Here is a 25,000-nt window from a genome sequence, read left to right as displayed (position 1 = left end):
GGTAAATGAATCAGAGAGCACAGAGAGAAGGATGTCTAATGGAGCCCAGATAATGTGATCCCATTTACACAACACTAGCCCCCCCCCACCCCCCCCCCCCCCCCCCACGCTCGCCAGCCGCTCGCTCCAAACGAGGGCGCGTGAGGGGGGCGGGGCGTGTGAGGGTGGGCGGGGCATGTGAGGGGGGCGAGGGCGTGTGAGGGGGGCGAGGGCGTGTGGGGGGCGGGGCATGCGCTCCAGCTGCCTCACCCTCCGTCTTGCCGTTCTTCAGCATGTGTACGAGGCCTGAGTTCTCCATCTCCACGATGGTCTTCATGTGTCTGGAGATCAGCTCGCGCTCCACCACCTTCACGATGGGCTCCTCCGTCGACTTGTCCAGGCAGTGCATCACCCGCTCGATCTCCTCGTTGATACGCGCCTCCACCTTCTTTATGTACACGCTGGCGCTGTTCTCCGCCAGGAACTTCTGACTCTCCATCTGCACCGGGAACACCAGCACCAGCATCTCATTCATTCACACCACGACTACGACCTCCAGAACTTCAGAACATCTACCTCCAGAACATCTACCTCCAGAACTTCAGAACATCTACCTCCAGAACATCTACCTCCAGAACTTCAGAACATCTACCTCCAGAACATCTACCTCCAGAACTTCACCTTCAGCTGTGTGACCGACATCAGCCGCGTCACTCCACTGACCTGGAAGAACTCTGCAGACATTTCCAGGAAGGGAGCCTCGAAGTCCTCCTCATAAACGGAGCGCCCCTCCAGGCCCAGGACCATCAGCATCTGACACGCGTTCCGAATGGCTCCTCTGACATGGGGGGAGGAGTCAAGACATGAACTGGCGCTTTAAATCAGGGATTCTGAATCGGTGGTCTGGGGCCCCCTGGTGGTCGGCTGTAGCAGTGCTGGTGGTCCACGACATGCTATCCAGTTTAACTACTGAAAATACTTTGAAAATTACTTTACTTTATTTAAAAATCTAAACATTTTCAGATTTGGTGATCTGAGGCAAACATTAAAAAGAACATTTAATAAAATCAATGCAACAGTAAGAGTTTAAATAGGCTAGTAGACCGCACCGCACAAACCCGTGAAGCAGAACCATTGGAGGCCACAGTGCTGAACGGCACCAGCTCCTGTAAAGCAGCTACGCACACACACACACACACACACACACACACACACACACACACACACACACACACACACACACACACACACACACACACACACACACACACACACACACACACACACACACACACCCCCTACCTGTCTACGACCTCTCCCCTCCGTTCCCTGGCGATCAGGTCCAGCAGGGTTTGTCTGAGATGGTCTCTGATGCAGCCGTACCGAACCACCTGGTCCCTGAAGATGATCAGGCCGAGGTTGTAGACGTTCTCCACGTTATTCTGCTGGACGTACACGCGGTCCTGCACCGAGACACACGGGACAGAGGGGCGTGTCACTACCGAGGTGGAAGTGAATATTAAAGGACAGGTGAAGAAGTTCTGGAAGATTCCTTGGTGGTTCTACTAAGCAGTGGGCAGTATTATTGTACTCGCACAGAGAGGTTTAGAAACATGTCAGAACAAGGCTGTGGAGGGTAACAACAAGAAGCCTGTTTATGAACACACACACACACACACACACACACACACACGGCTGTGCGTCTGATCCGCCACCCAGTCCTGCTGTGAGCAGCGTCGCGAGGGGGGTATTGGGGGGGGGGGGGGGGGGGGGGGGGGGGGGGGGTGGGGGGGATAATGTTGCAGTGGGCGGGGTAGCAGCTCATCACACCACGCCCACAGCTCATGCGTCACTCAGCAGCTCAAGGTCCTGCACGACATGCTGATTCGCTGAGTCAGGCTGGTTATGCTAATGAGGCTGTGTTGGTTATGCTAATGAGTCAGGTTGATTATGCTAATGTGGCTGTGCTGGTTATGCTAATGAGGCAGTGCTCGTTACGCTAATGAGGCAGTGCTGGTTATGCTAATGAGGCAGTGCTGGTTACGCTAATGAGTCTGTGCTGGTCACGCTAATGAGTCTGTGCTGGTTACGCTAATGAGTCTCTGCTGGTTATGCTAATGAGTCTCTGCTGGTTATGTTAATGAGGCTGTGCTGGTTATGCTAATGAGGCTGTGCTGGTTATGCTAATGAGGCTGTGCTGGTTATGCTAATGAGTCTGTGCTGGTTATGCTAATGAGGCTGTGCTGGTTATGCTAATGAGGCTGTGCTGGTTATGCGAATGGAGCTGTGCTGGTTATGCTAATGAGTCAGGCCGGTTATGCTAATGAGGCTGTGTCGGTTATGCTAATGAGGCTGTGCCCACACTGTAAGCTGCAGTAATGTGAGTGGAGTAAATGAGGGGGGGGGTTCAGTGTAGTAAACGCCCTGTACTGTGATGATGGACTGAAGAACACTGGGGCGCCAGATGCTGGTTAATTAGACAGTCAGCAAGACTTTGGATAACCATCCCGTCCTGTCCTGTCCACGCTACAGCTCATTTTGCTCGTCCCATTTACATCATGGCCACGCCCCCAGGACAGTATGACACCTTCGATTCAAAACCAGTTACTGCAGCAATGCAATAGAGCACACACTCACACACTCAATATGGTTCTAAGTCAGCAACCCAGAAGAAGTATAGCATCCTTATGTCCACACACACACACACACACACACACACACACACACACACACACACACACACAGTCTTACGCTGCTCTGCCACATTTCTGTTGAGCAGGTACAGGTGATCTCATCTTCGCCATGGTTACTGCTCACACACCTTCACTCTGGATTTCTGTTCTCATTGATATTCTGGATCAGTGACTTCAACGGTGGTCACTGTAATCACATCTACACTATGACTTACATTTATGGCATTTAGCAGACGCTCTTATCCAGAGCGACTTACAAAGTGCTTTGCATCTGATCACAGAATTGATCCTAGATAATAGTACGGATAGGCCAGAATTCAAGATACCATTGAGTCAGACTACTACTAAACTACAGGAGTCAATATCATTACCAAGTGTTTTGCAAGTTAAACGTTTGCCAAGAAGCACAAATAACCATAGACAGACATACAATTTAAGAACAACAGCAAGTGGTATCAGCTGAGTTAGTGGTCTGGTAAGAACTCAACAAACAGGTGAGTCTTCAGTCTACGCTTGAAGATAGCAATAGACTCTGCAGTCTTAGCAGCTAATGGAGTTCTTAAGTTCTGAATGTCCCTCTACTCGAAAACCATAAACCCTGTAGAACTTTGTAAACAACCAATTCCAATTGAAACCTAATACACAGTTTATCCAGATAATCACTTTGAGACTCCATGTCAACCTGTTCTATTTCAATACCAACGATGCACAAAGCACTTCTGTCCAGCAGGGGTCACCAGAGCTCAAAACATGTCAGAATGAAGCTCAGCGCTGTGGTATGCAGACGCCACGATGGTGATTAGGCATGACACATACATGCACACACGTACACGCACACACACACACACACACACTAATGTACCCACCATGTACATTAAGATGTCTCGGATCATAACCATGGCCGTCTGATGGTCGTTCCACGCCTGGTTCAACGTCTGCAGGAAATTGTTGTTTAAAGAGTTCAGGACGTCTTCTCGTACCTTACGACAAAAACAATAACGTTAGAATGTGAAAATTAATTGCAAGACCACCTGCGTTTCCCTGGCAACAGACGCCACCCCAGTCACATTCCCTCAGCTCACACCCCTGTTTAATAACGCCCACAAGGCCTTTCACACACACACACATCTTATTAACATCGTTACATTCACAACACTGACACCCCCCCCCCCCCCCCCCACACACACACACAGCCATCTTCTTCTAGAACATCCTCATCAGGTCCTGAACCACTGTGGCGTGGTGCGTGTCATGTGGGCGGAGCTAACCGTGCCAGCCAATCAGATCTCTTACTTTGTTGATGAGGTGCTCGGTGACGACCTCCCGCAGGCCCGTGTACAGCTTCTCCCCGTGCTTGTGGAGCACCATGGTGTAGGCGTTCCTGTACAGCTCCTCGAAGCTCAGACCGCTGTTGTTCTTACGCTGGATCTCCTGGATGGCGTTCTTCAGGAGGTCCCAGATGTTGTTCACGTACTTCTCGTCCATCGTCATCTGCAAAGTCACCCACGCAATACGTAGTCGCCCGAGTCTTCAAACTAATGCCACATCCTGACAGACTCACTGCGACTCGTGTGTGTTCATAACAGACGATTAACCCAACGGTGATAATTGCAGAAAGTTCCCACGTGTCATTAATTGGAACCTCCCCTCTGAGGAAACCTTCCGTCTATATTAAGATTACAAATCAGACAAGCGGCCTTATGAGCTAATTACCACACGAGAGGTGGCAGGTCTGTAGCAGACGTCTACGCAGGATTCGGGATGAAGGGAGAGTTTCCCTGCTCTCCGGCTGTGCCTGTGGGGCCAGACGCTGGGGCAGGGGCAAACGTGGGGGCAGACGCAGGGGCAAACGTGGGGGCAGACGCTGGGGCAGACACAGGGGTGGCTAGCAGGCTAACTTTCCCCTTGCAGAACTTGCTTACGTTACACTGTTTCATCACAGGTCCAAACCGCACGCAGGGCATTTTACACACCTTACAAATTAAGCCAATTACTATTCAAGTAATCAATTAACTTGTCAATTAGATTACTGATCAATTTAATTAGTAGTGGTAAAAGGGCACTGTACCTTCTTTAAATTAAACCAAAAATAAATAATCACACATTACTGCTGGCGGCTCTAAACAGCACTTCCATTTGCTTTAATGATGTTGGCAGGTCCGTTAGGCCCAATTAACAGGCCCCTTCATGACAAACCAACCTCAGAACCACCAGCATAACAGACTGACAACTGCACTTTATAGCACTGGTTAGTCAACACTGCAGTACAGCACTTCACAACACCACCACCAGGGCCGCGCTATTCAAACAAAAGCTCTTTCATCAGCATTACTGTGCAACACCAACACCCTGAGCTGTCTCAGGCTAACGCTCAGCCCTGTCTGGGCGTTTCCATGAATCACAGCATAAACTAGTGTGAGGACTTCCTTCAAAGGAAATTCATCAAAACCTGATAGGAAACCACTACGAAAAAACGTACAACTATTTGTATAGATACTGCGGCGATAATTAATGCACTAGTGTCAACTTACTGCTGCTCTAAATTCACCTGCTCCCAAAGTGAAAGCCAATCAAAAGCGATATGCAAATAAGGCCATACATATTAAAACACACACATCAAATAGATGACTGACTAACCTCAGTAGTGAGACAAGTGTCACACTGGAAAGCGCACAGTGTAAAACATTATAATGGACTCATAACCTTCACCAAGATCAGAACAACATGGTTGGGCCCAGATGATCACTGCAGAACTTCTAATCCATGACAGAGCAGCAGAAGCCCCTCCCTCCTCCTGCGTCTAGTTTCTTCCTGTAGCACCAAATTTGCATTTCATGTGACTCATGACACAAGAGACGCCGCTCACGCTGGTCCTCTTCCTCTTCCTCAACTCCTGGCATTGCGCTTGCTAACGTACGCACGTGTCCTTCACGTGTGAACAAACACCATTAGAGGAAAGATCCACGTCAGATTAGGGCTGAACGATTAATTGCATTTGCGATAATCTCGCGATGTTTTAAAACGCGATTCTCTAATCGCACAGGCTGCGATTTAAACTGGTCACGTGACTTGGGAGCGAGCCGAGCCGAGGACGAACGGAGAAAACTCGAGCAGGAGGCAGGGAGGTGGAGAAGTGAAGTTAACACCGCGCACTTTAACTTGTTGCACAATGGCTTCAGGCTCGACATGAGCTGACACAACTGAAAGTCTAATACCAAAGAGGGGCAGCACATAAGTTGTGTGAAATTACTTTGGCTTTTAAAAAGATGCTGCTCAACGTCAGGTACTGTGTAAAACGTGCCTTGCTACTGTCGCTACGATGCGAGGTAACACTACAAACCTTCTTCAGCATTTAAAAAACACCACAAAGCCTCGTATGATATTTGTAAGGCTAAAATGCCAACGACCAGTGCTGCGTCTTCAAATACGCCAAAGTGTTTCTCTGCGCTTATACAGCCTTATTATGCGGTGAGCAGCGAAATACCGTAAAATCACGCACATAGGCGCAATAAGATTTAAAGCACGGATGAATCGCAAAGGCACGGATAGCTTGACCGCGGTCCAGCAGACAGGGTTCACTGACCGAACCGTTTGAAAGTGTAACTCCTTATGGATGTAATTGGAAGCGGCACGCTGAAATAACTCGGGCAGTAACGGAGTTCATAGTGAAAGACATGATGCCCGTTAATATAGTGAACAAGCCCGGCTTCATGGCTTTGTTAAACACACTGGATATGCGCTACCAAATGCCCTCACGCACATATTTTAGCCAAGTTGCTATACCTGCAGGGTTGCCAACTCTCACGCATTGAGCGTCTTGGACTAAAAAGTTACTAGTTCGCTCTGGTGCCAACCACAGGCGATCGATCGATCGCGATATAATAATAATACTTAAATTTAGTCCATTTTACCCCCCCCATAACAACAAATTACGTTCGCCACCCACTCCAGGTTCAAGTCTCACTCCAAGCGATCTTGAAAAGTTGGCAACCCTGTATCTAAGCTGTATAAAAAATGTCGAAACCAGTGGGGAAAAATCGCGATTTTAAATCGCAATTTATAGATAAAAAATTGCAATTAGATTATTTTCCAAAATCGTTCAGCCCTACGTCAGATTCTTACCGGGACATTTGCCATCAGACAGGCTGCAAGAAACGTGTGGTGTTTTCTGCAGAGCAGGTGTTGTGTTGTGACTTGCCAATGTAATGCAAATGATGACTGAACACAGTAGCACAGAACACCACGTGTGTAAAATCACAGAGCAGCTCACGTTTATGAATGAGGAAATGCGTTACCGTGGTGATATCTGCTGCTAATGTCACGTTAAACCTGGTGGTAGTTTTCTGAAAATGGTCTGGGTTGACAGACAGCAGCTACCCAGCCAATAACAGGACGTCTGTAAATGGACACATGGGAGGCGGGGCTACTGAGCCGGGAGGCGGAGCGACTGAGCCTGGAGGCGGAGCGACTGAGCCGGGAGGCAAGTTTGCACAGCGCACAGACCTTTCAGACAAAGAGACTAGAACACGTTCAGAAAACCCAGAACCAGTTTTTCGAAATCCGTGAAGCATGAACTCAAAAGCAACGAGTCAGTTAGACAAGACGACGCAGGATGTAGAACCTGAAACCAAACCCCAGCGTGGACCTGAACCACAACGCACAAACGACAAACCAACACCAACCTACTTTCAATTAGACAGCTAACAGCGCAGATCCATTACTTATTATGGAAAAACCAACAAGCCCATTGCTAATGAAGCCCCGCCCACCTGGGGCTTGGGGGCGTGTCACATGCATCACACAACCGATCCTGCCGTCTGACCACAGGGCCGCAGTATAAAGGCCCCCCCCCCCCCCCACAGCTGAAGGAGCAGAAGAGGAGATGAAGGAAGCCAGACGTTTCTCCGTCCTCCGTGTCTCCTCACAGGACGAGTATGTGCTGCTATGTTCTGATCTTCAAGTGGATGACGCCACAAATGTCCTGCTGCAGGACGCTGAAACCATGGAGCGGAGAAGTCCAGACCCGGCCCGGGTACTGAGTGTGATGTCTGCTCATCACACGCGTGTGGGCTGAGAACATGTTTGTGACAGCAGTCTTCCCTCCAACATAGAGCTCATCTACCTGAAACAGCCCGAGGCCCGTCTGTGTGTGTGTGTGTGTGTGTGTGTGTGTGTGTGTGTGTGTGTGCTCACTGGATCGCCTCCTCTCTCTCTTGCATGTACACACACGTACACAGTGAGACACTAAAGCACACAGCAGAGGGGAGAGGAGAGACACCGGGAGTCGAGGACTTGTGCCACCAACACGTCCTCATTCCTGGCAGCGCCCACCAAGAAATGCAAGTCACCTCTCCAACGACACCACCTAGTCACCACCATAAACTGTGTGATTCACCTTTCCAGACCAACAGACAAATTACTTCCGCACTGTAGTTCCCTGTTAACAGAGAGGTAGCGCGTGTTTGAGCATGTGTGCACACTTGCGTGATAAACAAAGAACATAAAAACCATGACTGCACGTTGCTTTTCTGCCCGGTTCTGACCCATCGACCTTCTGCCCAGATTTCACCTTCAAGCAGGCTCATGGCTTTGAGTGCAAGAAACACACACACACACCCCACAAACACACACACACCTCCCATCTCCACCGCTTCTGTCAAACAGAAGCAAACCGGTTACTGTGCCAATCCAGACCTGAGCCAGCTAGCTTATTTAGACACAGATGTGCCCAAAGTCTCCTTATCAATGACAAACTGATTTCAATAACACAAAAATGACAATGTGTGCAATAGTTTTTAAGCCTTTAAAGTTGATTTATTACGAGTGTTTGACATGCCCCTGGGCTCTGTATTAACTATGGCAGGTGTCGGTCACGTCAACTGGACTCGGTTCCAAACCGCATCCCGCGTTCACACGAGCACTAACGATTAATCCGTATCACGGACCGAGAAAACGTTCCGCTAGGAGGAAAACACAGAAATGTAAAAACATGAGCAGTGAGGGCTCAAACAGATCCGAGTCCACCAAAGCTTCCTCCGTGTTCTGTGTTTACACAGCACCTCGGTCCACCGTGGTCCGGTTCGCGCCACTGCGCACTTCACATGAGCTGCATTGTGGCTCTTTTGTTTCTGTCACTACACACATACTACACATATACTACACGCATCACACACACACTATACATACTACACGCATTACACACACACTATGCATACTACACGCATTACACTCACTACACGCATTACACACAACACTAAACATATACTACACACTACACGCATTACACACACTATACATACTACACGCATTACTCTCACTACACGCATTACACACTACACACATACTACACACATTACACACACATCACACAAGTTTGAGTGGGATTCACACATAGATTCCTAAACCATACTGGTAAGGTGTGGGTTGTTATTTATCAGACTTCCAGGTGATTAAAACACGTATAATATGGCTCGTCATGACAGGTTTGAATGGCTGCATTAGTACTGGACGGACTAGTGTCCGGACCAACACGGTCCACTAACACGACGCAGACAGTGAGTCCAGCACAACACCACCGTGACCCACATACACCCGCAGCGGTGTGTGTCTAACACTCGTGTTGTTACATTTACACACACACACACACACACACACACACTACCCCTCAGAACCCTCCACAAACAGAAACCCTGGTGAACAGATGGCGAGAGGTGCGGGTTCAACAGTGTTGTGTGTCCTGGTGGGTCCAGTTCACCGAGGAACCCGTTTATGAGCTCTAGTCCCCTCGCGCAGCGTTAGCCAGCCATCCTAGCCACGGGTCCGTTCACCTCACACCCCTCTCTCTCTCTCCGCCGACCTAAACACCCGAACACGGGCGACACAGAGGCGGACACACGGACGCGGACGGCCGGCCGACGGCGGCTGGTCGAGACGCGGGAGCACAAACGCCGCGACCGCGTCGAGTCGCCACATTTAGCCGCGGCTAAACCAGCGGCGGCCCGAGCTAGTGTGCGCGAGCCGGCTAATGTGCGCGAGCCGGCCCAGCTAGTGTGCGCGAGCCGGCTAATGTGCGCGAGCTAGTGTGCGCGAGCCGGCCCGAGCTAAGACCTGGCGGCTCGCGAGCGCTGGTCGGCTATGCTAACCGACGGCCGACGGACATTTCTGGCGGCCGAAAAGTTTCGCGTGAACGGCGGTTTAGGCTGTAACGTCGGTCGCTCGCCCGCCTTAAAGACCGTGTGACCGGCAAACCGGCGCGGGGAGACTTAAAAACGCGTTTCTCCCGTTTTTCGGCACATAATCGGAGCGGTTGTCCCAGCACCTCAGGCGGACTAGCTAGTCGGCTAACACCGCTGTAACGGAGACGTTCGTGTGTTAGCCAGCTAGCTAGCTGGGATCCACCATCACCAAACAGGAGCGAGTGTTGTGGTGGACACACGGTCCTCCGTCCTAAAGTCTCACTTTGCCCAGACATGTGTTGGTGTTGCGGGCCACTACTCACAGGGAAGGCTCGTATCCTCATCTTGGTGTCCTTCTTCGTGCCCCCTTTGCTGAGGTTAGACATGTTTGGTGAGTGTGTGTTGACTCTTTACACATGAAACACACTCCGGGTTCTTAATGGGACATACGGTCACTTATAGGTCCCGACTCGATACTGTCCCGAGTGTCTCCCCCCCTCTCTCTGTCTGTGTGTGTGTGTGTGTCTCTCTCTCTCTCCCTCCGCGTTGTTATCAAACCTTTCCTCGCCACTACTATCAGTTTTGCGGTGTTAGCTCCAGTGATGGCGGACGTTCGGGTTGTCACAGCGCACAATATGCGCAAAATCACGCGAGATGACACACACACACACGGGCTGCGCACCAGTAACGCAGACGGGCACACGTGCGTCCGCAAACACTCACACGGGTGGGTGGTGTGGGTGTCACGGGTGCGTGGTGTTGGTGGTGGGGGTGTCACGGGTGCGTGGTGTTGGTGGTGTGGGTGTCACGGTGTCTTCACCGGGGGGGGCTCACCGTATGGCCACGTAGGTGAGCCGGTGTTTGAGGTCTTCACAAGGCCGGGCGTGTGTAGTGATGTTGATGTCCGGACCCCAGTGCTTTTATATGGAAGCCTATGGAAGCCCATTCCCGCCACCTAAAATAAAAAAAATAAAAACAGCACATATATATATATATATTTTTTTCTCATTATTAAGTAAATTGCTATCTCATTATTTCGAGATACTAAGGCATTATTTCGAGATACTAAGTCATTATTTAGAGATATAAATAATGACTTAGTATCTTGAAATAATGACTTACTATCTCGAAATAACGACTTACTATCTCAAAATAATTACTTATTATCTCGAAATAACGACTTAGTATCTCGAAATAACGACTTAGTATCTCAAAATAATTACTTAGTATCTCGAAATAACGACTTAGTATCTCGAAATAACGACTTACTATCTCAAAATAACGACTTACTATCTCAAAATAATTACTTATTATCTCGAAATAACGACTTACTATCTTGAAATAACGACTTAGTATTTCGAAATAACGACTTAGTATATCGAAATAACGACTTACTATCTCAAAATAATGACTTAGTATCTCAAAATAATGACTTAGTATCTCGAAATAACGACTTAGTATCTCGAAATAACGACTTAGTATCTCGAAATAATGACTTAGTATCTCGAAATAATGAGATAGCAATTTACTTAATAATGAGAAAAAAAATATATGTGCTGTTTTTTTTATTTTAGGTGGCGGGAATGGGCTTCCATTGCTTCCATACTTTTGTGTCAGTTTGCGATAAGTGATTTCAGATAAATGGTCATATGTACAGACCACTCACCAACTCGGTGCATGTATTTTGAGCAAGAAGCTCGTCAGTTTGCTCAAAATAGACATGCTTATTAGCTACGTCGTGCATTTGATCAGTCGTTCATAAACGTTGGGTTCGTTGGTTTTGTCATGATCATATGTCACGCAAACTTATTTTGGGGTAGGAACAAAATGAGACCATCAGCTTAACAGAAATGTCGGTACTGTTAAATGAAGAGTTAATGTTCAGCCTGTGGTTGGGTCGGCATGTGCTGGTAGGTCTGACAGCACTAATAGTGTTCAAGCTGTAATGACCCACAGAACCAGCAGATGGCAGTGTTGTTTTTTGTTGTATACCTAAAACTGCGAATTTATGTAAACAGGAACAAGTTTCTGCAGATCCACAGAAACACCGTTTACTGTTTAGGATTCAGCACGACGTTGTGATGGTATAGATATTAAAATGCTGCTACTCCTGTTGGGTTAGGTGGTATTGACCGCCTAATTCACCCCATATAACCTGTGAACTCCGCAGGATTCAAAACTTAATCCTGAGTCCGTTTGCTTCCTGGCTACTTTTTCATGCACGAGCAAAATGGAAAGGGAAATAAATAAAGAGATAACGCAGAAGTGTTAACTGTCCTCTTCATCCCGTGGATATCACGTCAACACCGTTCACGTTAACCGGGGAACGGAGAGTAGCCCGAGCATTTCCGCCCGGTGTAGAGAACTAAAGACGGGAAGTGCTGTGGGTCGCACGATGAGTCAGCGGAGTGTATTTGTGGTGGTGTGTCCTGACGTTCACACACATCCTTCAGTCAGAGGATATTTTAGTGCTGATCATGTTGGATCCTTACTAACAATCTGCTAATGTAATCTATAAACAGAACTCCTGCAGCAATAGGGTTCAGGCCCTTCTGAAGTCTCAATAATATCACATTTGTTCCTAGGGACCTACCAGGCTTCTGCCGTAAAGTGTCTTATAAAACGTGTTACAACAACTATGAAAAATGTTATTAAGAAAGTTATAAAGATTGCACAGCGGCAGAGGATTAGGGAGTCTTTGTGACTTTGTCTTTTTGCCATGGTTTTGATTTTTACAAATGGTCAAACCATTTCATTAAAACACAGAGACAGATACATTCATCTGGATATTTAAATAAATAAATAAAGACACACATATGATCGCATAACAACTTAAATTGTTTAAAACTGACAGACGCTGATAGTGACTGGAAGGTCACTGCCAGAATGTAACCCATTACTGGCGAAAGCATCTCAGCAGAATTCAATATTGCTAATAAAATCTAAATATAGGCTCCTAGGTGCGTTACATCTAGTATGCACCGTGGTCAATCACACACAGAAGGGCTCCTGGCAGGAAGTATACAAAGGAAGAAAGCTCAAATTACGTCCCGGGTCGTCTGGTTCAATTCAAAGCTTACAAAACCTCGAACAAAACTGCCAGTTTACTTTATTTTAACTAATGTGCAGATGTTTGTGAACTTGTGTGGCCCACGACCCGATCCAGTCCCGAGAGCATGTGGCGTTTCCACTTTACGGGCAATTTAGCTCATCACACTCGTGATGTCGCTGGACAGCGAAAAGCTACTCGCCATAACGCAAAGCTGCCAGAACACCTTCATGGGTGGACGGACCAGTGAAGTGTCTTTGGTTGATTTGGGGGCTGTGCTATTCTTACTCGCTGCCTGCTCGACTATGTGAAGGCGCCATGTTGATCGGGCCGTGGGGGTTCAGCGGTGCCGTTGGCCAGACACATGCCGCCTCGGTGTTGTGAACCGGAAGCCCCGGCCCGCCCGCTCTTCTCCTTTCTTGACTCATGACTCAGTATTTTGGAGTTTGCGTTTTCTCCCCATCTCCTCCCTCCTTTAGCTCAGCTCTCCTATTTGAGGACAGTGACGTCCGTCTGGAAGGCGTCTGGTGACTTTTTTTTTCTCTTCCCGTGGTGGGCGGTTTGGGTGGGGCTCCGGTGGGCGGTGCTGTCCAGCCTGTGTCGTCTGATTAGCTAAGTGAGGGTGTAATTATCGTAACGCCTGAGCAACTCCGACTCCTGTTTTCCTAATCCTCCTATTTCATATTTCCGAGTGCAGTGGGGGTTCTGTTGTGTGGCCTGGTTGCTAGGCTACACCGTGGCTCCTCCTGAAGCCGGTGGAATAAGACGTTGAGTAAACGAGCTTGGCGTTATTCGATATGAACGGACTTACTAGCTCGCCACACTCTGGAGGTGCATAAAACTCTCAGTGTGTCTTCATGCGCGGTTTGGCGACGGATATTTTTCCTCATGCAAAAAACTAGGGAGTTTTTCCTTGCCACTGTCGCCTTTGGCTTGCTCACTGGGGGCTAGGACCCGGCACTTGTAAAGCTGCTTTGTGACAACAACTGTTGTAAAAAGCGCTATATAAATAAAATTTGATTTGATTTGATGATATACAGTAAATGCCAGTAAATGCGCTATTTGGCCCAAAGTGAACCGTCACACTATGGTGACCACCACCACACACGCATACACACACTCTTCTGGCAAGGAGAGTCTTTCCGAAAGATTTCAGAGTGTGTGAATTTGTGCCCATTCAGTCAAAAGAGCGTGAGGTCACAGACGCAGGACATAAGTGCCTGACTCACGGCCACTGTTCTAGTCATCGTGTAGGTGGTCCTTGGAGTTCAGGTCAGACATCAGAGTTCCTCCCCAACAAACTCCCCAAACAATGTCCTTACAGACCTGCTTCAGACCATTACTGCTCTCCACCAAACTTTACTGTTGGCACGAAACACTGCAGTTTGTCGAGTTGTCTTGGCGTCGTTCAGATTCATCGGTCATCCTGCCAGAGAGTGGAGCGTGATTCGTCACTCCAGAGAACACACCACCACTGCTCCAGGGTAGCTGTGTGTTTACACCACCCCAGTCAGTAGCCTTTCACTGCTCAGAGTGATCGCAGGCTTGGGTGTCGCTGCTTGGACATGGAAACCCACGTCCTGAAGTTCCTGCCACGCCGCTCATGTGCTGGTGTTGCATGTAGAGGTGGTGTGGGACTCCGTAGTTACTGATGCCACAGAGGACCGACGACTTTTCCACACTACACACTTCAGAACTGACAGCTCTGCTGGTTTGGGACTGAGCTGTTGTTACTCCCCAAAGCTTCTGTTTCACAACAAGAGCACTTACAGTTGAGCAGAGCAGCTCTAGCAGGGAAGAACGTTCAGACTGTGGTGAAGGTGGAACTCTGTGACAGAGTCAGATTTAAGATCACGGCTCTTCAGGGCCACCTACTCTACTGCCAGTGGTTATAGTGGACATGAGTGTTGGGGCTACAGAGTTTTGGGGCTACACCTACTCTACTGCCAGTGGTTATAGTGGACATTAGTGTTGGGGCTACAGAGTGTTGGGGCTACACCTACTCTACTGCCAGTGGTTATAGTGGACATGAGTGTTGGGGCTACAGAGTGTTGGGGCTACACCTACTCTACTGCCAGTGGTTATAGTGGACATGAGTGTTGGGGGTGCAGAGTGTTGGGGCTACAGAGTGTTGGGGCTACACCTACTTTACTGCCAGTGGTTATAGTGGACATGAGTGTTGGGGGTACAGAGTGTTGGGGTTACACCTACTCTACTGCCAGTGGTTATAGTGGACATGAGTGTTGGGGCTACAGAGTGTTGGGTTACAGAGTGTTGGGTTACAGAGTGTTGGGGCTACACCTACTCTACTGCCAGTGGTTATAGTGGACATGAGTGTTGGGGCTACAGAGTGTTGGGGCTACACCTACTCTACTGCCAGTGGTTATAGTGGACATTAGTGTTGGGGCTACAGAGTGTTGGGGCTACACCTACTCTACTGCCAGTGGTTATAGTGGACATGAGTGTTGGGGCTACAGAGTGTTGGGGCTACACCTACTCTACTGCCAGTGGTTATAGTGGACATGAGTGTTGGGGGTGCAGAGTGTTGGGGCTACAGAGTGTTGGGGCTACACCTACTTTACTGCCAGTGGTTATAGTGGACATGAGTGTTGGGGGTACAGAGTGTTGGGGTTACACCTACTCTACTGCCAGTGGTTATAGTGGACATGAGTGTTGGGGCTACAGAGTGTTGGGTTACAGAGTGTTGGGTTACAGAGTGTTGGGGCTACACCTACTCTACTGCCAGTGGTTATAGTGGACATGAGTGTTGGGGCTACAGAGTGTTGGGGCTACACCTACTCTACTGCCAGTGGTTATAGTGGACATGAGTGTTGGGGCTACAGAGTGTTGGGGCTACACCTACTCTACTGCCAGTGTTCGGCCATGGAGGCCATCAGGCTGTGCTCTTGATTTTGTACACTTGTAAGCACTGGGTGTCATTAAATTAGGAGGGCCTCAATAGTCATGACAGTATAGTGTAGAAACATCACAGTAGTTTGTTCTGTTGTGCTTTAATTCAGCGTCATTTTCTGAATGTGCTCAGAGACCCGTCTGGTGGGGCTGTAGTCATCGTCTGTGTTTCAGCCGTAATGTCAGAAAGCCCAGAGAAATACTGCTGAATACTCACAGCTTTCTGCTCCAGCCTTTTATTCTGAGTTAATAGTACTGACACCCCTCCCACACACACACACAGCCTTTTATTCTGAGTTAATAGTACTGACACCCCTCCCACACACACACACACACACACACACACACACACACACACACACACACACACACACACACACACACATATATACAAGACCTCTTCATAAGAATCAGTAACTTGGCAACAGTATCAGTGATGCTGACTTGAACAGTGGGTTTTTTTGTTTACTTGGTGTTGTGTTGTTTATTTGGCGTGTTGTTGTTTTTTATTATCATTGCTGTTTTCTTCTGTGTAAACTCACACACACTTGTTATTCTGGCAGTGCTGGTGTTGAATTTGAATGACAACATCCATCTAATGGCAGGAGGATGGATTTATTATGCTACTCTGCCACTCAGTTCCTGCTTGTGTGTGTGTGTGTGTGTGTGTGTGTTTGGTGTGTGTGTGTGTGTGTGTGTGTGTGTGTGGGGGGGGGGGTGCACACACATATGCAGGCATGCATTTTTGTGGGTGTGTTTGTGTGCATTCACTCATGCCCCCGACACCCACACACTGACCCCTGACCTCACAGTCTCCTAGGGTTTCTCCAGGCCCGGGCGGTTCCGAGCGAGTCAGGCGATGTGGACTGAGCTCAGGTGACTGGAGCCCTGCAGAGGCTCTTCAGCCTGACGTGATCAGAGCGCTGGTGGTGCTGATGAGGACCGCAGTGAAGCCCTGACCATGCAGCCTTAGGACCCGCACAGACAGCAGAGAATAGGCAGCGTGTGTGTGTGTGTGTGTGTGTGTGTGGTGTGTGTGTGTGTGACAGCTCCGGGAAAGGGAAAATCATTTCAGTCCTTGAATTAATAGAATAAAAGTTTTCACATTGTTTTTTTTATCCAATGGGGTAGTTTACTTTGGCCTCACAAACATCCATCTAAAACACACACACACACACACACACACACACACACACACACACACACACACACACACACACACACACACACACACACACACACACACAATGGCTGCACTGGACCTGTGAAGTGTCCCAGCAGGAACAAGATGCATTTGTGTCTAATCCATTCATGTATAGTGAATCAACTGGCAAGAGGAATAATTTCTCATAGTTAAAATGTTCAGTTCAATATCACTCTTTCCTATGGAGGTTTGTTGTTGTTATGATTTATGATTAGAATATATTAGCATAACTTCATTGGCAGAATCAGACTCCTGTTGTAAAGGAGTGTTGTGCTGCTGTACTGTTGGTCCTGACCACCACCATGTTTCACCCTGGATCTCTACACCCGACTCAGTACAGCAGCTTGTTAAGAACGAAGCGGATCTCACACGTAAACGGGCTCACACAGCTGCATCTACACTACATTCACTCTGCTTTGGTCATTTAGCCATTTTGAATTTTTTCCACACTATTCAAATATATATTTATTAATTCATGTCATGAACTAAGCGCACATCTTTCTTGTACTGTCAAATCGACATAAATATTTCCACCGGGTCGTCTGTAAGACGTACATGTGAATATGCTCATGCGTCCAGTTCCAAAGCCCCTCTTCCTCTCGCTCCTCTTCCTCTCCTCTTCTGCTGCGTAGAGGGGTTAGGAATGCGTCAGGCGTACTGCAGTGTCAGCGGACCGTAAATAGGGACGGACGGATTCTGCTTCCTGTCGCCAGGCAGAGGAGAGGACGTAGAGTGTTGTGTGTGAAGAGCATCTCCTCTGCACACAGAGCTCGGCACACAGGCAGCAAGGTAAGGAACCATCTTTGTGTCTGTGCGCTAACCCACACCGCACCGCCGGCACGCAGACGGCTGGCAGGACGAGGGGGAGCGAGACGCCTGCTGTTATCAGGACAGGGAGGTTCATACGGAGAGGACAGGAGCTCCGTCTGACCCACACTGTATTTGTCTGGCTCACTGTCTCCCTGTCTGTCTCCCTGTCTAATTATCCCTCTATTTCCTCTCTTCTCACTCGTTCTGCACATTTGCTCTCTCTCTGTCTCTTTCACTCTTTATCTCTGTAAACTCTCTGGCTAATTCCTCACTAAGTCTCTGTCCCTCTGCTTGTCCCCGTCCCTGTCCTCAGCGTGTTGTTCCACCTCTGTGCTGTTGAGATGCTCACACGGTTTAAAACAGGAACTGGAGCAGATATACAGTTAGGCAGCATGTACCACACCTGGCTCGCTGAGAAAAGAGAACTGAAATAACCTCGACCTTCACACACACACACACACACACACACACACACACACACACACACACACACCTCTTCCTGTTGAACTCTCTGCTGTTATCTTAAGCTAGCATGCTGCTCTGTTGTACACGTTGCTTCCTCTTTGACGCGGGAGTGGGGGTAGTACCCAGGGGACGGGCTCTGAAGGAGGGGCAGAAAGGGGCAGGAGGGGCAGGAGGGGGTGGAGCAGGGGTGGAGGAGACTCTGGAACAGGGCTTACTCAACTTGGCAAGCTGCTGTGTTGGGCACAAGGTCACAAGCCTAAGGTTATCAGGGGTGTGGTGATACAGTTAGGGCTGACTATGGGGGAAGAGAAGGGGGATGGTGTGTGTGTGTGTGTGTGTGTGTGTGTGTGTGTGTGTGTGGAGGAGCAGCATGGTCAGTGGTTTGATGCAGGAAAGGTGATCTGGGTTCTGTGCAGAGCATACTGTATGCTCAGATGCAAATAAGATAAAGACAGGTTTCCATGGCGATAGAGTGAGCGAAAGATAGTGAGAGAGAGAGAGAGAGAGAGAGAGAGAGAGAGAGAGAGAGAGAGAGAGAGAGAGAGAGAGAGAGAATGCCATGTGGTGGATCTTTGAAGGCACACACACACTCATGGACACACAAACACTCTTGCACTCATATACACACACACATACACACACTCTCTCTCCTACTATCTTTTTATCACACATGCACACACTGATGCGTCTGTGCTTTTGTGTGCGTGCATGTGTGTGTGTGTGTGTGTATGCTGCTGTCATTGCTGTAGGTGTTGTTTCCGGTTTGCACCACACAGCACAAGCAGACGTCAAGCTCTTACCCAGAATGCACTGTGGCGAGCAGCATGTGGTGTGTAACCCACTGGTGAGTTCCTGTCTCGCTTTCAGAGGGAGTTCTGCACCAGCACTACACACAGGTAGGAGCTAACACACATCTTACACACACACACACGCACACACACACACACACACATGCACATGCATCTCTTTCTGTCCACTGTAAGTCTCATATACATTGCTAATTTACACCACTATCTTTGAAAATGTTTAAATTTGTTACAAAAATATTTTATTTCAATTAGTCAACATTTGTATTTAATCATTTGTATAATTTTGAACATACTGGAGAGTTTCACATAACAAGAAATGATTCCAGTAGAAATGAATTCCAGTAGCACTAGATAGCAGGCGGACGGGGTCCCGAGGTCTCCCTCCACTGCTCTGTGTTGTGTTTCTCCATGTGTGCCGTGTGCTGCGTGTGCCGTGTGCTCTGTAACTGCGTGTTGTTACACGGCCGTGTTTGATGGTTTCTCTGTGTCTCTGCGTGTGAGAGGCGCCGCTCGGGTGAGCATGACATTCACATGTTATCGGCATCACCAACACACGCCGTCCTCACAGATAAAACCAGCTTCTACGAATTGTGAGGCACTGCGTGCCTGTGTGTCCTCGTGCGTCCTCATGTGTCCCTGTGTGTCCTCGTGTGTCTCTGTGTGTCCTCATGTGTCTCTGTGTGTCCTCGTGTGTCCTCGTGTGTCTCTGTGTGTCCTCATGTGTCCCTGTGTGTCCTCGTGTGTCTCTGTGTGTCCTCATGTGTCCCTGTGTGTCCCTGTGTGTCCTCGTGTGTCCCTGTGTGTCCTCATGTGTCCCTGTGTGTACTTGAGTCTGATTCACCTGTTTACAGGGCATTCATCTCTTAAGTGTGTGTGTGTGTGTGTGTGTGTGTGTGTGTGTGTGTGTGTGTGTGTGTGTGTGTGTGTGTGTGTGTGTGTGTGTGTGTGTGTGTGTGTGTGTGTGTGAAGGACATTTCTCTTTAGTACTATTTCTGAATACTGATCCTATACTTATTCTATACTGGTCTGATACTGGACAAACACTGCTCTTATACTGGTCACACACTGCTCCTATACTGGTCACACACTGCTCTTATACTGGTCACACACTGCTCCTATACTGGTCACACGCTGCTCTTATACTGGTCACACGCTGCTCTTATACTGGTCACACACTGCTCCTATACCTGGTCAGTAACAGATTTTGAGACTTTTTGAGACCCTTCAATCCAAAGAGATCTGTCATAGTTTTGACTGCACTACTTTTGTTTGACATGTGCTCTACGTTTGCCTTTTTACATTATTGTCTTCACTTTTGTAACAAATTCCAGTCAATGCTCTGTAATACTTTTAAAAAAATGGCCTTTGACTGTTAAAAAAAGAACAGTTTCTTGAGGTGTTTTCAACTTTCAACTTTGACTTGAAAGCGAGATACATGAGAGGGTTTGCTGCTCCCCGCACTGATCAGCCAGAATGACATGACCATTTAGCTTTTAGATGTTAGCATTTAACATTGAGCTGTGAGCTGTTAGCTGTTAGCGTTTAGCTTTTAGCTGTTATCATTTAACGTTTAGCTTTTGGCTGTTAGCATTTTACATTTAGCTTTTAACTGTTAGCGTTTAGCTTTTAGCTGTTAGCATTTGCAGGCCCACGGTGGTGGAGCTAAATTAAAGATGGCGTAGGGGCTGGAGGGAGGGTCTTTTTGCAAGATGTTTGCACTTCCTCTTCCTCATTTCTCTACAGTCTAGTGAAATGGTAAAGATTCCGCTTCCTCTCTCTGTCACACACACACACACACACACACACACACACACACACACACACACACACACACACACACACACACACACTCTCTCTCTCTCACACTCAAAATGGTGTAAGACTTACTTAACGCCCTTATGTTGCTTCATATTTTAAGTCAGGAAGTGTGTGTCTTCTACTTCACAACCCGAAAAGATTCTCTGATTTACACACCAGCCAAAATGTACAATGCAAACTGCATAGAGCTCAGACCAAAAACACCCGAACCCACCAAAAATAAATACCAGATCATTTAGCTCCAAAATCTATAAACACCAATAAATCTCTCAAATCTATAAACACCAGATAATCTCTTGTGTGAAGGTAGTGATCCAAAGTGTTTGTGCACATGCGTATGTGTGCGCGTGTGTGTGTGTGTGTGTGTGCGCGAATGTGTGTGCACATGCGTGTGTGTGTGTGTGTGTGTGTGCGTGTGCATGTGTGTGTGTGTGTGCACATGCGTGTGTGTGTGTGTGTGTGCGTGCGTGTGTGCGTGCGTGTGTGTGTGTGTGTGTGCGTGTGCGTGTGTGTGTGCGTGTGTGTGTGCGTGTGCATGTGTGTGTGTGTGTGTGTGTGTGTGCACATGCGTGTGTGTGTGTGCGTGTGCAAGTGCGTGTGCGCGTGTGCGTGTGTGTGTGTGTGTGTGTGTGTGTGTGCGCGTGCGCGTGCGTGTGCGTGTGCGTGCATGTGTGTGTGTGTGTGTGTGTGTGTGTGTGTGTGTGTGTGTGTGTGTGTGTGTGCGTGCAGGATGGCTGGACACTCAACTGCTTCAAATCTCGCTGCTTCAAAACATGCTAAAGTCCTACAAGGTTAAAGGTCACGGGCCTGGAACAGACCTTCAGTGCTACATTAGTGACCCAACAACGAAGCTCCTGTTTCCACCAGACGTTTAGAGGCAGGTGAAGCTGTCTGTCTGTCAGCAGGTGAAGCTGTCTGTCTGTCAGCAGGTGAAGCTGTCTGTCTGTCAGCAGGTGAAGCTGTCTGTCCGTCAGCAGGGGTTTGTGTACAGAAATATCTGGACCCGTCTGGAGACGCTGAGCCCCTGTGGGCACGGAGCAGGATGTGTGTGTGGAGCAGCGAGGCAGGACAGACGTGAGATACCAGAGACGCCAGTTCAGTGTGACACTTGTGGAGAGGAGCAGAGACGAGCTAGTAAACCTGTGCACAGACAGCAGGAGAGAGGGCTGTCCCTGACCCCAGACCTGTGCACAAACAGCAGGAGAGAAGGACGTCCCTGACCCCAGACCTGTGCACAGACAGTAGGAGAGAGGGACGTCCCTGACCCCAGACCTGTGCACAGACAGTAGGAGAGAGGGACGTCCCTGACCCCAGACCTGTGCACAGACAGTAGGAGAGAGGGACGTCCCTGACCCCAGACCTGTGCACAGACAGCAGGAGAGAGGGACGTCCCTGACCCCAGACCTGTGCACAGACAGTAGGAGAGAGGGACGTCCCTGACCCCAGACCTGTGCTGCACGGTGATGAGATGACTCGGCACAAGCTGATCAGTCCAGTAGCAGAAATCCATCTGGGCAAACTAGCACAACACAGCAGAGAGATCCCCTCACAGTGGCTAATGTGTGTGTGTGTGTGTGTGTGTGTGAGTGTGAGTGTGTGTGTGTGTGAGTGTGTGTGTGTGTGTGTGAGTGTGTGTTTGTGGGAAGCTTCAGATTAAGTACTCAGTGTGTCTTTAACACAGTGTGGTCATAGAAATACCAGACAGTAACCATCCACCAGTGAGCAGTGTAGCTTTCATTATCTAGCTTTGGCTAACCTGCTTCAGCCCCTATTCTTATATAACACACACACACACACACACACACACACACACACACACACACACACACACACACACACACACACACACATTTCAAAACTACACATTGGCAGCCATTTTGCATTCCTAGTAGGTTTCCATTCGTTTGAAGGAGAGTGAAAGTGAGAGAAACATGGGCAGAGAGAGAGAGACAGAGATGGAGAGACAGAGACGGAGAGAGAGACAGCGAGGGAGAGACTGATAGCATTACCAATCTGAGCAATGTCTCTAACATACAGCAAATATCTGTGACATTCCTTTGAAGGTTACATAACCATAATGAAAATAGTGAGATATTATCCAGCGATAAACCAGAAATATGACCGATAAGGTCTGAGGTCTCTGAGATGTTATGAAGATGTTTGGCAGGAGATTGAGGTTGAATCTTTGAGTTGACGGATCATACACACGAGATCACATGAACACATGGAGTACACAAGTTACTGGCTGTCAGTAGGACCCAAGGCTTCTGTGAACAGAAGGACGTCTCCCTCCCTGTATGTTTGTGGCTAATATCCACATCATATTTCGCAAATGATGATTATTTCAAATGCCATTCGGTCCTGACCCAGAGTGTCTTAGCCAAGCAACATAGACGGAAATAATCAGATACAGCCAAGAAATATTTTCCTTATGCGTAATATTGAAAGAATTAGTGACAGAGAGAAATAGAGAGAGGGAGAGAGAGAGAGAGAGAGAGAGGAAGTGAGAAAAAAGAAATAGCAATAGAAGGGTGATGATATGAGAGAGAAAGAGAGAGAGAGAGAGAGAATGTGGTGACCGTGTGCTACATGTAGACCTGTGCAAACTGCCACTATCCTGCCGCCATAGCGACAGAGATCACACCCACCATGCTAACTGTTAACTGAGCCCTGGGTCTGCTACACTGTTCATGTTTCTGATCTCAAATCTTACTCTCAGATCATACACTCAGATCTTACACTCAAATCTTATACTTAAATCACATACTCAGATCATACACTCAGATCTTACACTCACATCTTATACTTAGATCACATACTCAGATCACATGATCAGATCTTACACTCAAATCTTATATTTAGATCATATACTCAGATCACATGATCAGATCTTACACTCAAATCTTATACTTAGATCATATACTCAAATCATATGATCAGATCTTACACTCAAATCTTATATTTAGATCATATACTCAGATCATATGATCAGATCTTACATTCAAATCATACACTCAATCATACTTAGATCATATACTCAGATCATATGATCAGATCTTACACTCAAATCTTATATTTAGATCATATACTCAGACCTTACACTCAGATCTTACACTCAAATCTTATACTTAGATCATATACTCAGATCTTACACTCAATCATATTTAGATCATATACTCAGATCATATGATCAGATCTTACACTCAAATCTTATATTTAGATCATATACTCAGACCTTACACTCAGATCTTACACTCAAATCTTATACTTAGATCATATACTCAGATCTTACACTCAATCATATTTAGATCATATACTCAGATCATATGATCAGATCTTACACTCAAATCTTATATTTAGATCATATACTCAGACCTTACACTCAGATCTTACACTCAAATCTTATATTTAGATCATATACTCAGACCTTACACTCAGATCTTAGGCCTTCACCAGTCATGCCAAAGGATGACTATTCCCAGCATGGCATTTCTGCTCTCCATGCCAGAAGCTAATCTAACCCAAAGTGTTTGTTCACAAGCCAAAAACTGCCTTGCTGAGATCGATAAGAATGTAGACTCCTCTAACTACCGATAAACTATTACAACGAAAAATAAATAAAACGATGAACTATGTTTCTTGGTTTAGTGGAGCGAGGATGTTCTCTTTGGGTTTTAAAGCTGCCCCTCCAGCTTTTCATTTCTGGCAGTCTCCACCATCACATGGTCCCCAAATTCACAGGAGCGTACATGAATCAGCTTGTACGAAGGGTAACGCCTAGCCGTCGCATACCTCACAGCCTCAATCACTAGAAGCGTACCATCTCATCTTCCTTAAAATTAATGCGTCAAGGTGGTTTACAGGTGAGCTTCAGTGTGTAGTGATATTGACATGTGTAACAAAAACCCTAAATGTGGGGACTCTATAACAGCCCGCCGAGTGAGGACAATCTCATTGTTCCATGGACTTAATACTTGTTTTGTTTGATAGTTTGTTTTATTGCAAGTTGTAGTAAATATGATAGCATTAAAACACAAAATCATTTGCTACAGTATTAAAGTATGTAATGTTAAATTAAAAACATATGT

At 47.5% G+C, this 25,000-nt stretch overlaps 2 protein-coding genes across 17 annotated transcripts in view; one reads left to right on the top strand and one right to left on the bottom strand.

The window, feature by feature from the left end:
* LOC143482742 (cullin-3-like) overlaps positions 1-10,768 on the bottom strand; it is a 16,495-nt gene extending 5,727 nt beyond the window's left edge. The window contains exons 1-6 of one of the 3 annotated variants that reach the window (XM_076981249.1): positions 10,682-10,768; positions 3,966-4,163; positions 3,539-3,652; positions 1,282-1,442; positions 703-817; positions 250-478 (exon numbers count right to left, since the gene is read on the bottom strand). In XM_076981249.1, coding sequence (XP_076837364.1) covers positions 250-478; positions 703-817; positions 1,282-1,442; positions 3,539-3,652; positions 3,966-4,163 — 817 coding nt within the window. In that variant the 5' untranslated portion in view covers positions 10,682-10,768. Of the gene's footprint in view, positions 1-249; positions 479-702; positions 818-1,281; positions 1,443-3,538; positions 3,653-3,965; positions 4,164-4,385; positions 6,553-10,170; positions 10,486-10,681 lie in introns of those variants that run through there. The other 2 variants (XM_076981247.1, XM_076981248.1) reach the window with 2 other exon arrangements.
* Positions 10,769-17,664: 6,896 nt separating this feature from the next.
* Positions 17,665-25,000, top strand: part of mbnl1 (muscleblind-like splicing regulator 1) — a 49,916-nt gene continuing 42,580 nt past the window's right edge. For 3 of the 14 annotated variants that reach the window (XR_013122281.1, XM_076981182.1, XM_076981178.1), the window contains exon 1: positions 18,610-19,181. The gene's annotated coding sequence lies outside the window, so the exon portion shown is untranslated. Of the gene's footprint in view, positions 17,800-18,608; positions 19,182-25,000 lie in introns of those variants that run through there. The other 11 variants (XM_076981177.1, XM_076981176.1, XM_076981183.1 and 8 more) reach the window with 8 other exon arrangements.

The sequence above is a fragment of the Brachyhypopomus gauderio genome, chromosome 19, assembly GCF_052324685.1.
Source record: "Brachyhypopomus gauderio isolate BG-103 chromosome 19, BGAUD_0.2, whole genome shotgun sequence".
NCBI lineage: Eukaryota > Metazoa > Chordata > Actinopteri > Gymnotiformes > Hypopomidae > Brachyhypopomus > Brachyhypopomus gauderio.
This window is presented reverse-complemented; position numbering and strand designations above follow the sequence as displayed.